Source organism: Sinocyclocheilus grahami, unplaced genomic scaffold, assembly GCF_001515645.1.
Source record: "Sinocyclocheilus grahami isolate Dianchi unplaced genomic scaffold, SAMN03320097.WGS_v1.1 scaffold1300.1, whole genome shotgun sequence".
Lineage (NCBI taxonomy): Eukaryota > Metazoa > Chordata > Actinopteri > Cypriniformes > Cyprinidae > Sinocyclocheilus > Sinocyclocheilus grahami.
In genome coordinates, this window is record NW_015506479.1 from 2,035 (window position 1) to 17,263 (window position 15,229).

General features: G+C 39.9%; 1 protein-coding gene across 1 annotated transcript in view; it reads left to right on the forward strand.

Annotated features, from left to right (window-relative positions):
• The first annotated feature begins 1,042 nt into the window (after positions 1-1,042).
• The window catches only part of LOC107568987 (glutamate receptor 3-like), a 68,532-nt gene continuing 54,345 nt past the window's right edge, over positions 1,043-15,229 (forward strand). The window contains exons 1-6 of the mRNA XM_016254986.1: positions 1,043-1,101; positions 8,837-9,020; positions 11,538-11,591; positions 12,115-12,276; positions 13,547-13,714; positions 13,961-14,065. Of these exons, the coding sequence (XP_016110472.1) occupies positions 1,043-1,101; positions 8,837-9,020; positions 11,538-11,591; positions 12,115-12,276; positions 13,547-13,714; positions 13,961-14,065 (732 nt within the window). The remainder of the gene's footprint in view (positions 1,102-8,836; positions 9,021-11,537; positions 11,592-12,114; positions 12,277-13,546; positions 13,715-13,960; positions 14,066-15,229) is intronic.

Here is a 15,229-nt window from a genome sequence, read left to right on the forward strand (position 1 = left end):
GGGGAAATTATCACAGAACCGAGAGCAAGATTGATTTGTCAGCGCTAGATCTCACTTGAGCTGAAAAATCAATCAAAACATGGATATGGAGAGATTCTTAAAATGAAAACTTTTGAAAATAAGTTACTGGGTTGATTGGTTTAATGATTTTAGATGGATCACATCTCTTTTGGGGGAGGGAGTTTGAAACATATACTGTATCTTAGATGAAAAGCTAGGTTGGTGTTGAAAAGGTTGCCATTAGTGCCACTGGTTCACTTGATCATTTGAAAATTACCATGTTCTTCTTAATATATATATTTTAAACTATCAACAACTATAACAACAGTGGAAGTTGGTAACCTCTATCAAGAGTTCTGCCTCTCTTCATGTAAATTCCTTCTTTTTTGGTCCCATCAAATACTTCAGGTCATCATCATCTGACTTTCTTATCTTTTTTTCTGGAGTGCTCATAAAAAATTGTCTATCTATTCATCTATCCATCCTATGTAGGTTTTCAGCAATGCTCGATGGACTCATTGTCAAACAAATGTCTAATTATGGCAAAATTAACTTGGCTATGAAGCTTTTTTTAGCAAAAAAAAAATAATTAATACATTTCTGTGTTAGGTTCAAGCGGCAACCTCCCCGTCTCTCTCGTGAAACCAACATGGAAGTGACTACAACTGCAATTCATCGACTGGCCGCTAGAGGCTGGCTCCAAAAGGGAGTCAGTCCCATAGACTCCCAATGTCAAAATGCCCAACTTTAAAGCAGAAAAAAAATGTTTACAGTCTGGTAAAAAAAAGTGGTTTTGGTCTATATAGCTAATTTTGCCCTTCATGACAACTGTGAGGGGGGTGAATTTTTTATAACTCATCCGTTTAAATTATATTAAGCCTTAAAGTTCTGCATAATTAAGGGCGTGGCCACTTGTGTGACAGGTGGATTGCTGCTGCTGTCACCACCATCGAGCTAGGTGGGCGTGGTTTCAGCAACCAGCTCCCGCCTCTTTGCCCATTTTCGATTATCCGGGAGTGACGCACGGTGACGCGCTCCCAAGATGGCGATGGCCAGGTCTGCCAACTTTGAGCTTCAAAAACGCTCTTCAGAAACCTATGGGTGATGTCAAGGACACTATGTCCATGTTTTTATGCAGTCTATGGTTAGGTAATGTTTTTGGAAAAGTTTCAGACTCTAATGCAGTCATTGGTTTCCACTGGGATGTAAATGTATGTTGGATTAGGATTTTCATTGTATCAGCCCGATGTAGCAATGGTGATTTGAGTAGAAACCAATATTAGAGGTGTCTAATGTTTCAGAGAAATAATAACCTGGATTCAAATCTATTTGCATAAGCTAGTGTATTCAGTTTGTCTTTTGGAAAAGTCCCAAGATGGCGATGGCCAGGTCTGCCAACTTTGAGCTTCAAAAACGCTCTTCAGAAACCTATGGGTGACGTCAAGGACACTATGTCCATGTTTTTATGCAGTCTATGGTTAGGTAATGTTTTTGGAAAAGTTTCAGACTCTAATGCAGTCATTGGTTTCCACTGGGATGTAAATGTATGTTGGATTAGGATTTTCATTGTATCAGCCCGATGTAGCAATGGTGATTTGAGTAGAAACCAATATTAGAGGTGTCTAATGTTTCAGAGAAATAATAACCTGGATTCAAATCTATTTGCATAAGCTAGTGTATTCAGTTTGTCTTTTGGAAAAGAGCCAGACCTGCACAGCTCATAGACGTTTAAATTCAAAGCAGCTGAGAGGACAGGAGAGGTACAGATGCTCCTGCCAGTTAATTAGAATGTATCCCCCTGGGATCACTCCGGCTTCTATCCTGCCCACATAAAAGCTAGCCTAAGGGAGCGAAAATGAAGATAACTGAGTGTTCTAGAGAGCTTTTGGAAAGCGTTTGGGGCCATTTGTCCTCCCCCAGCCTCAGCCCTCAATGAGTTTTGAAGAACGCTTATTGATTGGTCATGCCATGAGGTAAGTGTTGGAGGAGGAATTGATGATGCTGCAGCTTTTTTGTTACCCGAGTTGCACTCATGCTGTGAGTGAGATAAGACAAGGCCTGCACATGATGGTTTAGACCCACTTCTGTTTTTGCATTCGGATTAATATTTTTTTAATGCTTCTTACACGTAATTTTTTCCTATGCATTGTTATTTTGTTTAGTTACAGTGCAACACTGCAGTGAACTTTCTCAAACTTTTTTGTCTTCTCCATAATGTTCTGTAATTAATTCTGCTTCAACTGCATAACATAGAGAGTTCAATTCAAACTTAGTTTTTTAGCCTTAGGTGTGTCATCTGTTGTTCTGAATGATGAGATGAGAAATTTTGGAAAATGGTCATTGCACTAAATTAGTTTTCACCACTATTTTTGGTAAGCTAAAATACTGCAAAATAATGTTACTAAATTCTAAGTGGATTAACTATATGTCTCCTATAAAATAGCTCCCTAAGTTACAAAATGCAAAGAATGTTTAGCATTCAAGCGTTTGGGGCCATTTGTCCTCCCCCAGCCTCAGCCCTCAATGAGTTTTACTGATAAACACTGATGATATTTGCAATATTTGCATAGAAGATTGCGATTGGTCTTCTGTTTTAAATGGATTTAAATAATGAATTATTGTGATTGATCTTTTCTTTCTTACATATAGCCATTAATTTAACATGTTACTATCTGCCTCTTTCCATTTCTCTCTCTAACACTATATTTGTATCATATTACCTAAAATCTGAACAACACTCTTTGCTGCCTTGCAAGTACTGATATTTCAATGTAAATCTAGGTTTATTATTATTATTATTATTATTAATAATAATAATTATTATTTTTTGTTTTCTTCTATGGTACTATCCAATAGCATTTTCTTTATCAGCCCCCAAGAAATGAAACCCTAACTGCTCACTGCAGGGAAGAGTAGTCCCTGCTATGCCATTTAACATCATTTTCCTAAAACAATCAAACTGTTTTTGCAGTTATTGTGCTTGAGTCGTAATCCCAGCTCTGCGTGTTTTAGCTAAAGGTCACGCCTGAGCTGTAATGACCCAGCGGTCTGACGTCTGGTTTTATTGAACCTCTGGACTAAATGCTTTGAGATTGCTTTCATTTGGGCTCATGCACTGGGCTCTCTCTATCAGACTTGTGTGAATAGGCTCTGTCTGTGGGCGAGCACAGAGTCACTCCGGTCTGTCTTTGCCCATCACGACGGGGTCAAAATGTCCCTCAAGGACACCAAATCTCTTTCTGGCTGGCCAACACAAAGGTGACAGTGCTAGAGGTGAGATCAATGTGCCAGCGGGGGGACGAAGATTACAAAGTGAGCGTAGGAATCTTCGGGTATTTACTTCACAAAAACTCACACTTGTAATCCAGCCCCATAATGCCTCTCAGAAATCAGTCCACCTTCAGCCATCTATGTTACACGACAGGATTTCAGTAATCTGTTGCTGTGAAATAGTGTAGTTGTTTAGCATTTAAAGTGCCCATATTATGTTCAATTGCAAGTTCATGATTTTATTTTTGGGGTCTGCTAGAATAATTAATAAATTTCTATATTTCGAAGTGTAAAATAAAACAAAGATTATTGGAGTATGTTTTACAAGAAAATACTATTTCAGTTCTTCTACTTCAAAACTGAACATTAAACCATTTAATCTCAAATTATTCCTAGACATGAACATATCGAAATGATGTGTCATTTGAAATAATCAATAATTATTATTCTTTTTTTTTATTTGAATGGAAAATTATTTGAAAATTTGTGTTTTATGTTTGGTCACAATTGTGACCGGTGGGATAATGTGTATACTGAACTAAAATATTTCTGCTGTCATCAAAATTCTTACATATCTCAGCCCAGTTATTAACACATTTTAAACCCATTTCATCAAAAAATTATACATCACTGACAGGAATACTGAGATCAAATATTTTTAAAAATCACATATTTCAAAATTGTTAATTTATTGCAACATATATCATAACAATGTTATATTAGTGCAACCAGTATTAAAACATCAATATTGTAACTTATTTGTAACATTTGAACTTTTAAATTAGTGCAATATTCAATGTAACTTTGTCATTGCGACATTTTAGTGCCACCTTCACTAACAACTGTAACTGGATGTATATCTATACCTAAATGTTCTGTATTATCCCAGTGGTCACTATTGTTGCCATCAACGTGTTTACTCATTCTATGACCACACTCAACAAAACTAAATAATTTTGAATTCATATATTAAAGGGGTCATATAATGCTGCTAAAAAAGAACATTATTTTGTGTATTTGATGTAATGAAATGTGTTTATGCGGTTTAAGGTTAAAAAAACACATCATATTCCACATACTGTACGTTATTGTTTCTCCTCTGTTTGTTGCCCTGCCTTTCTGAAACGCGTCAATTTTTACAAAGCTCATCGGTCTGAAAAAGCGAGTTGTGCTCTGATTAGCCAGCTATCCAGTGCGTTGTGATTGGCCGAATACCTCAAGCGTGTGACGGAAATGTTACGCCCCTTACCAAATTGTGATGATGCCCTTTCAGGCTGGAGCAATGATTCAAAAACATGAAAACCCATTATAAATGAGGCATTCGTTGCATCCAGTGGGGACATAATTATGGATTATAATGACTTATACTGTCTATTTACACGTTGCGTTGCATCGCACCGCGTAAACATAAAACCATGTCTACATTTGTGATTGGAGAAGCTTTCACAACGAAAAACACAGCGGCCTAGCGTGAGCGGAAGCCCCGGCTTAGCGTGGAGCCCCGGCTTAGCGCTGAGGCTGGGCTGAACTCCGCTTCGTCCACAGTGAAAGTTGAAGTGTTTCCTCAACGACCAGCACAGATCAGCTCTAGGCATGACGAAGCGGATATCGTCCTCTTTTGGAAGACCAAACTAAGTAGTTTCGCTTTCACAACGAAACACACAAAAAAAAACAAAATTTTTGTTATTCTATACATTGCAGTAACACCTCTTTTATCCACTGCTTGAAACACTTTGTTTAGCTCCTGTCTCTTTAAATCCAGTGCTGTGTTAGAAATCGCCCAATATACCCTCATTCACTATTCCCTATATTAATCCACTAATATATCCCAATTGAATGACTGAATAATAAATGAGTTAGTAAATTCGGACACTGAATGCTCTGGAAGGGCTGCTGCTTTTGCATAGTTTGTGCTTTACGTTTAATAACCATTTGAATCTTGGCAAACTGGCTGTTCCAATAGCAGCGAAAAGATTTATCTTGAACTCTATCATGAAAACTAGCTGCTATAAACCTTAATTAAAATATTTAATGATCAATTAAAATGAAATTTATACCTGTATGATATTAAGCTGTACCCACATTGGACCAGCGGTTTGGAAAATGGATGGATGATTCTGCTGCAGGTGCTATCTTCTGGCGAGATGCAGGAAATCATTCGGGACGACCCTTATAGTGCATTATGGGTAGTCTCTAACCATGTACATCGGTTGTACACTCATTATGGGATTGAATGAGTGCACTTTGTGTTTTGTAAATTGTTTACATGCACATGCAGTTACTGTATATTACACATTAAGTGAAAGGTAAAATTAAAAATAATAATAATAGGTGCCCTTTAATATCACTCAGCATCCAAGATGACTGAATTTTCCTGGTTATTTCAAGATAAAGGACTGGTTCACTCCAAATGTAAATTCTGTCATGTCTTCTGTTAGCGCTAGTGTTCTGTGCGTCAGGTCTCGGTCTGGAGCTTTTGAATGGAATCGTGTCATTAGGCCCTTGCTGTGTCCACATCAAGGATGTAGAGTGGTCCTGCTGGCCTGCAGGCTGTGAAGTTCAATCGTGATCTCTGTTCTTCTGCCCGCTCTCGCTCAGGTGTGAGGAGTCTGCAGCAGTTTTCGTTTGTGGGACAGGACTGATAACCTCACTGGCTCCAAAAGCCTTCAGTGGAGCCAAAAGTCAAGGGCATTATGGCAAAGGAACATCAGAAAAGCTACGGCTGAATCATTATATCACAGCCTTTGATGTGTTGGGGAAGCATTAAAGGTTCACCCAAAAATGGAAATTCTGTCATAACTCACCCTTATGTTGTTCTAGATTTATAGGAGGTTATCTCTTCTGTGGAATAACAAAGGACACAGATGATATACTGTAGAATTTTCACATCAGAAATTATTTAGTGGAAAGGACAAAAAAGGGTCCTTAAAAGTACCACATGAAATCCAAATGAGTGTGCTGTAATCCATTTCTCCCAAACTGGGCAACACTTTATTTCAATAGTCCACTTTAGACATTCTGCTAGCTATAACTTTGCAACTACCTGTACAGCAGTTGTAACTGTAACTTGTAAGTGTAACCAACTGTAGTTCATTTGCAACTAACTCTCTTTAGAGTATTAGTAGATGGCAGTGCCGATCCTAAACTTCTGGGGGCCCTATGCAAAACTGGTTATGCTTATGAACGAATGAATGAATGAAACAAATTTGTTCGTGTTTTACTCCGTATCAAATCGCGCTTGCAGAAAGCACTTGAGAAAAAGTGTGTCTCTTCCGTGTGTCTCTTCGGTTTTTTTAGTCTCAAGCAAGACTGTCCGACATTCACATTAGACACACATGATTTGACTGATTTTTACGTAGAAAGGGCGACAGCGCACCACATTAAAAGAAATGATCATTCATGTTTTCATAACCGCTGGCCAAATTCAAAAATGAAACAAAAATTAAATCATCTTTGAGAGCAAGGGGGCCCCCTGGTGTTTTGGGGGCCCTACGCAGCTTGGTATCTTGCGTATAGGGAGGATCAGCTGTGGTACACGTTTATGGTTAGGGTTAGTAGAACAAGTTGACATACTTGCAAAGTTGCTTATAGTCAGTAGAATGGCTGTTGGGGAGCATCAAAATAAAGTGTGAGCAGATATTAAGCATTACTCTAATGACTGCTTTAGTTGACATGTAGTTGCAAAGTTACTTATAGCTAGTAGAATTTCTAAATTGGACTTTCAAAATAAAGCGTTACCCTAAATTGTGTTAAATAAATCTTTGTGTCATGCTAGGTTTGACATCAGTGCAGCCAAATGTATGGTGGCCGAGAGAGCTCAACGCGCTGCAAATGAAAAAACACATGCAAATAGAAAAAACACTATTTGCAAATTAAGCACTTTATAACATCTTCATCAATTTGACAACACACGCGCTGCAAATGCTCACAACACAACCAAATAAAGAAACATGCTGCAAAAACAGAAATGCACTGCGAATTCTCACAACACAAACAAATAAAGAAACGCGCTGCAAATAGGCACAGACCACATCGGAAATGTTTAAGGGAACTGCAAAGTGACAAACATGGCTGGGACATATTTATCAATGTTTGCTCTGAAAGATGAGATTTGTGTTTATTCTAACATAATCTGATCATACGATTCCTTTGCTTCTTTTTCTTCTTCTTCTTTTTCTTTATTTGGTTGTGTTGTGAGCATTTGCGACACGTTTCTGTTTTTGCAGCTCGTTTCTTTATTTGGTTGTGTTGTGAGCATTTGCGGCGCGTTTCTTTGTTTGTGTTGTGAGTATTTCCAGCACATGTGCTCTCAAACTGATGAAGATGTTTTCTTAATTTGCTGGTGCTTTTTCTATTTGCATGTGTTTTCTGAAGTTACAGCGTCTTGAGCTCTCTCGGCCACCATACAAATGGCATTGGTTCTCACATGTTTTGTTTGACAGCTACATGTAGATTTTTTTTTAACGACTGAAATTTTGTTTTTCCTTAAAAAAAATAAAAATAAAGCTGTCATGCATTTTTAGAACACTTACAATATGGTCATATAAATTGTATTTATGGTGGTTTTTGTTGTCTTTTGGGTTTGACAGTGCCTAGTTACTTCATGATCTTCAGCTCAGGAACTCTGTGATATTATATCTATTTCATACCATGATTTGAATTAGCATTTTTGCTGCTGTCAAAATTGACCAGCATGCACAAGCAGTCATTTCTCCCTCAAGCTACATTTTTAATGCATGGGGGGAAAATGTGGCATTATTATTATTTTAATTTGTGCAGCTATGGGCACAACTCACTAATACAGAATGAATGAGTGGAACAAACAAGAAACATTTGTATAAAGGTTTTTTTTGGTAACACTTTATTTTCAGGGTCCCCTTCAGACATCCACAGTATAAGTAACTTTGCAACTCCATGTCAAGTAGTAGTCATTAGAGTATTAGTAGACTGTCTGCTTAATATCTGCTAACACTTAATTTTGATGGTCGTCTGTACTATAAGTAACATCTCGTTACGTATGTAACCCTCATTCTCTGAAGAAGGGAACGGAGACGTTAAGTCGACACTGATGTTATGAGATCTCGCTTGGGAGCCCATTCACCTCTGAGTAGTATGACAAAAGGCCAATGAGAATTGGTGAGTAGAATTTGCATGTCAAGTCAATCCCCCTACATATGGGTATATAAGATGCATGCATCCACTCATTCAGATTTGTGCTAAGGAGCTGAGAACGAGTCCCAGCCTGTCAGTGGTAGTTCAAGGTTGTGACACGAGGGACGTAACGTCTCCGTTCCATCCTTCAGGGAACGAGGGTTACATACATAACTGAGACATTCCCTTGCAGTCAGTCACGTTCAACGTTACGTTGACAGAGGCGTTATGGGTTCCCTGTGGAAAGCGCCACAACCAGGAACTGTGTTATGAGGATAGCGATGCAGGTGCTGGCAAGTGAGCATGCCAAGACAAATCTAGTTGCAAGGCATAACCATCCCAACGCCCCCAGAAGCAAATAACCCAGAATGGGAATTTTGAGAAATTTGTTTCTTCTTGGTCTCTAAATTTACAGCAGCCAACTACATCGGGGAAGTGAAGCCACATCCTACCCAAAGGGAGGTAACATGTGGAGATACCCATATGGACTGACCAAGGAACAGTACAACATATGGAGTCCACTGCGGAAGTACATCCTAACAGAGGAGGAACAGCTAGCAATGCAGGGACAGACAGAGGAACTCCAGGGAAAGACACAGGTTCACCAAAAAAAGGGGAACCATACTCTGGAAAAACACATACAGGATTACCCGAAGGGAATCTCAGTATGGACACCTAGCCCAGCACAGGGCTGACCAAAGGGCATACAACACAAGTACTGAGCCTAGTGAAAGACTCCTCCACCAAGCTTGATGCCGAGGGGTGCTAGAGGACTCTATTAGCGCTTTTCCACTGCATGGTATGGCACGGTACGGTTCACTTTTGGGGGGTTTTCCACTGGGTACAGTACCTGGTACCTGGTACTTTTTTTAGTACCACCTCGGTTGAGGTTCCAAGTGAACCGTACCATTACCAAAATGTGACGTGTAAACTCTGCAGATCATGGATTGGCCGGAGAGAATCGTCACTACCTGCGTCACTGAACTTGCGACACAAACACAAAAGAACCACTAGATTTAAATCAGCACAGCCAGCGAAGGATCGAACGCAACTGTTTTGAACGAGCACGCCTTTTTTAACAACCAAAAAGTGGTTGTTTCGTTGTCTGTTGAGGAAGTACAGACGTTCCTCTCATTGATAGCAGAGGAGCGGATCCAGCGAGCTTGATGGGGCGATGCGGAATGAAAAAGTTTTTCAGGAGTCGCGGCAGTAGAGGTGGCACAACTATAACGAATAATCCCACCCACTCTAAAGCGATACTAAACTGCAGTGGAAACGCAAACCGAGCTGTGCCGTGTCGTGCCGAGCCGAGTCATACCACACAGTGGAAAAGCGCCATAACAGGGTTGGTCAACTGGAAAACTTACTGACAGATTAATTAGCACCTGTATCTCCTGCTAAGGTTAATGGTGCTGCAGGTATGACACCGAGCCATTCTTCCCCCCCATTACCTACTCATACCCAACTCAAGGAAAGAAACTGGTTCCACCTGGAGATGATCAAATCTTGCGAAGGTATTAGTTATCGCCCAGGCCACAGCTCTACAAATGTCTGCTACAGAGGAGCTGTGCGCCAACACACAAGAGGAGGCCATACTCAGAGTGGAGTGAGCCCTCACTCCCAAGGGACATAGCTCGCCTTGAGTACGGTATTCCAAAGTGATGGCGTACACTAGCCAGTGGGCCAACCTCTGTTTGGAGACAGCCTTTCCCTTCTGCTGACCTCCAAACCAGACAAAGAGATGATCGGAGCTTCTAAAGCTCCTTGTGCATTTCACATAGATATGCAAGGCACGAACGGGGCACAGCAATTCAAGGGCTGGATCTGCCTCCTCCAATGGCAGTGCTTACAAGTTCACCACCTGATCCCGAAAAGGGGTGGTGGGAACTTTGTTCACATATCCAGATCAGGGTCTCAGTATTATATGAGAATCAGCTGACCCAAACTCAAGGCACGTTCTGTCGACCGAAAATGCTTGCAGGTCCCCCACCCCCTTGATGGAAGTGAGCGCAGTCAGGAGCGCTGTCTTAAGGGACAGGATCTTAAGCTTGACTGACTCGAGGAGCTCAAAGGGAGCCTTCTGTAGTCCAGCAAGGACCACAGAGAGATCCCAAGAGGGGATGAGGCGATGTCTTGGAGGGTTTATCATTTCAAGGTCTTCTTTAAAGAAATAATTGTAACTTTGTTGAAGCGTTCAGCTCTGAAGCAAAATCTGAATGAGTGGATGCATGCCACCAGCTTATGTACCACCAGTATGTAGGGGGAGTGGCTTGGCATGCAAATTCCACTCGCCAGTTCACATTAGCCTTTTTAAATACTACTCAGAAGTGATTGGGCTCCCAAGCGAGACCCCATAATGTCAGTGTGGATGTAATATCGAACGTGACTGACTGAAAAGGAACTTTGCTAATACATGTCAACTTACCCTAACTCAACAGTCTACTAATACACTACTAATACTCTAATGATAGTTCATTGACGTGTAGTTGCAAAGTTACTTACAGTCAACAGAGTGTCTAAAGGGGACCATCAAAATAAAGTGTTAACTTTTTTTTCCCAAAATTCACCAATTGACATAGAATGAGTTCCAGTTAGAAGTTAGTAGCACTTTAAAAATGTATTTACTGTCTTTTATGTGCACATGTGGTCACAACTAACAACTTTCAAAATCCCATGTGACATATCTTGCCATGGGTTTAAAAATGAATCATGAGGACACATTACCCAGGATCATAAATGGCAAAATTATGACCTTGAAGTGACTATTGTTTGTACACTTCACTAATGGCCACTAATGAAAGGGGTCTGAGGTGAAGGTTGCCGGGTCAGATCGGGTCAGTCATCGGCGCACCCGACCCAGCAGTGACACCCTTTGTTCATGCATAAGAAGTCAGAGACATGTAGGGTTTTGTCCATGTGTATTCCCGTTGGCCAGCATACAGTAGCAAGCCACATCAAAGACTGTCAGCTGCTGCATGAGGAAACATCCATCAATGTTGAGCGCCTTTGTCACTTAAGACAGTGTAAATGGAGAGGAGCTCACCTGAGGGACGAAATAAGGCCCCTGCACTCTTCTTACATGGATTGTAAACTGTTATTGATTCTCTTTCCTGTAGGTTGTAGCACTCGGAAAGAACAGTCGCGGCTACCATTATGTTATTGCCAATCTGGTGAGTTTCAGCACCTCCGTACTCTAACTAAAGAAGAGAGATTTCAGAAATAATGCAAATTCAATGACAAATAAGAGCGTTCAAGATGAAGATACTCTGTTAAACATCCACAACAAAACATGCACCAAAGGAGTGTAATATATGTATTTGTTTGTTTTACTGTAATTTTTATTTGATTTTCAACTAAACTTAATAACTCTAAAAATGCAAGTGTAATCAGTAAAAAGTAAAAAGAAATGTATTTTTCTACAAACTTTCGATATACATGAGTGTATTTTTTTCCTTAAAGTGATGTATTCGAATCAAAAATATCGGTTTTCTTATGGTTCTACCAATTTGACAACCTTATATAATATATAACATGCATTTAAACTCAATGGTCCACAATGGTTATAAGGAGCCCCAGTGATGTCCCCTTTTGGGTTTTGAACCAGAAACACTGAGATCCATTTTCATATGATGTTAAATTGCCATCATCTCATGGATCCTAAACTTGCTTCTTTTCCATCATCTCTTTCCACAGGGCTTAACCAACATCAGCCTGGACAAGGTCTTTCTCGGCGGAGCAAACATTAGTGGCTTCCAGATAATCAATCCTGAAAACTCAGTTGTACAACAGTTTCTCCAGAGATGGGACCGTCTAGATGAAAGAGAGTTTCCTGAAGCTAAAAACACACCTCTGAAGGTCTGAAACTACTACTTAAAAACAACAACAATCAATCATTGTTGTTGTCTCTTCTTCTTCTGATCTTTGACTTTTTCTTGCTTTGCCTGATTTCTTTATTTTCCTTCGTTGCAACAGTCAATATATTGACAATCATTCCAAGGTGCTATTAAAACCGGGGCTCAATTTACGTCTAATTAAACAATGATCATGAGATGAATAGATTTTAAAAGCTGTTTTAATTAAGGTTTTATTGTGGATGGGTGGGTAAAAAATGGCCATGCTCTCATTGAACTGATGAGCAGGTTTAAAAACACCTGAATGTTATAAGAATGTCCAAGTCACCCAAAAAATCAAGGGAAAAAATTAATTCTATTTCGCTTTTTTTAGTTTTTTAATTAAGGTTTTAGGCACCCAGTACACATATTTTGCATTGTGACATTATTTTTATGAAAATTAAGTACATTTCACACAATAGGCTCCTTTTATTTTTATTGATTTATTTTTACAAACACAATGTTTTCTTTACGAGTTTTATTAAGATCTCACTGTGGAAATTTGCACTTGCAGCCAAACACATTTTCCAAGTCTTTTCCAGGACAGTATTTTAATGAAGGCATCAGAAAGCAATTTAAATTGTGAATGTAAAGGCACAATGTCTCCTTTGATTTTACCTTTGTTATATTACGTTTATTTTAGTCGCTAAGTTCCTCGCTGCAGTCGCTTTGAAATACAAAACAATACAATAGTGTAGCTCACGGCAAATTAGCAGATGCCAGCTTGTTCTCTTTTCTTGGTTGAAATGAGATGTAATTACAGGTTGCACCCATGAACAACAATAGCAGCAAAACCCTGTAGAGTCTCACATAACTAAACATTTTACATATCTCTGTAATTAGAAACCTGTTTAACACTCTTTACATAGCATGAAACAATGTACAAGATACATCCCTGAAGTGTGTCGTCTTTTGTTGCATTTGCCAACTATGATTACATGCAGTAATGCAATTATCCTTCATTATGTACATCAACATGTGTTTAGACCTGCAAGAGGGCAGCTTATTTTATCCCTCTTCAAAGTGTTGTAGCGTCTGCGTAGGATCATGCATGATAGTTGGACTGTTTATGGCTTAAAAGACCCCTTTTAGCCTTTTGACATTTGCATATAAATTACAGTTCTGGTCAGGAACTTTACGTTCGTATAAGGGCTTACATATAATGTGTTTGCTTATTTTAAACTGCTCTAACAAATAACTGTTAATGTGAGGTGCTTAACGGTTGTTGTGTACAGTACACTTCAGCGCTGTCTCATGATGCTATCCTGGTCATTGCGGAGGCGTTCCGGTACCTGCGACGCCAGCGAGTAGATGTGTCCAGACGAGGCAGTGCAGGTGATTGCCTGGCTAACCCTGCGGTCCCTTGGAGCCAAGGCATCGACATTGAACGAGCTCTCAAAATGGTAAAATGTCTATCTTTTCTTTTACTCATGCACGATTCTGAGTGCTTTAGCTTTTCTGAAAATGACAATAACCATTTGAAATCTCTCAATGTGTAATTCAGATTGTCAGAGTGAGTACTCTGAAATTAATTTAGCCTCCGTATGATTCATTTGTGTTACTCCAACACATCCTAATGTATTCCTAAAAAGTTTCAAAGCACTATTGTTATTTTGCTGGTTTCTTTGTGTTGTTATTGTTTCTGGCAGGTCCAGGTGCAAGGGATGACTGGCAATATCCAGTTTGACAGCTTTGGTCGCAGATCAAACTACACTATTGATGTTTATGAAATGAAAACAGGTGGCCCAAGAAAAGTAAGTCATAAGTAAATCTGTCCATTTTGTTGGGTAAGCTTTGTACAAGTCAGTGTGAGAACTCAAATGGGTCCATTTCAATATGTATATGCTGGTTTACTGGTTTAAAGGGGTCATATGATGCGATTTCAATTTTTCATTTCTCTTTGGAGTGTTACAAGCTCTTGGTGCATAAAGAAGATCTGTAAAGTTGCAAAGACTAAAGTCTTAAATCCAAAGAGATATTCTTTATAAAAGTTAAGAGTCAGCCACGCCTACCTAAAACGGCTCGTTCTAACACCCCCCCACATGTCTACGTCACTATGTGGGAATATTTGCATAACGCCACCCAAATGTTCACGCAAAGAAAGAAGGCGTAACTTTTAGTATTGTTGTTGCCGCAATGTCGTGGAGACTCTGTGTGTTTCATTGTGAAAGCGAAACTACTTTGTTTGGCCTTCCAAAAGAGGACGATATCCATTTCGTCATGCCTAGAGCTGATCCGTGCTGGTCGCTGAGGGAATATATCAACTTCGCGCTGTGGCTCGCTGGATCAGCTTTCACCGTGGACGAAGCGGAGTTCAGCACGGGGTCGTCACATCTGGTTGCCGCAAGCCCGCCGGCCGTGCCGTTCTCAAGCCCGCCAGCCGCCACCCACTCTAGCCCGCCGTGTGTTTCGTTGTGAAAGTGAAACTACTTTGTTTGGCCTTCCAAAAGAGGACACAACTAGAAATCAGTGGTTAAGTTGTATTTACAACACTGTTCCAGAACAGTTCAACCCAAATATTCAGATGTGTGCAGCGCATTTTATGGAGGATTGTTTCCTGATCCTGGAAGAGTAGACTACAATGCCGGCTGTTCTGACTCACAGATTAATTTAATGGAATTGCCACTGATTATTCAAACGCGAGTTTTGAGCAGTGTAGAGTAGCGCTTGTTGTTTGTCATTTCTCCGATCACAAATGCAATGGTTTTATGTTTACGCGGTGTGATGCAACGCAACCGGTAAAACGACAGTATAAGTCATTATAATCCGTAATTATGTCCCCACTGGATGCAACAAATGCCTAGTTTATAATGGGTTTTAATGTTTTTGTCTCGTCGCTCCGGCCGGACAGGGCATCACAGTATGGTAAGGGGCGTAACATTTCCGTCACACGCTTGAGGTATTCGGCCAATCACAAC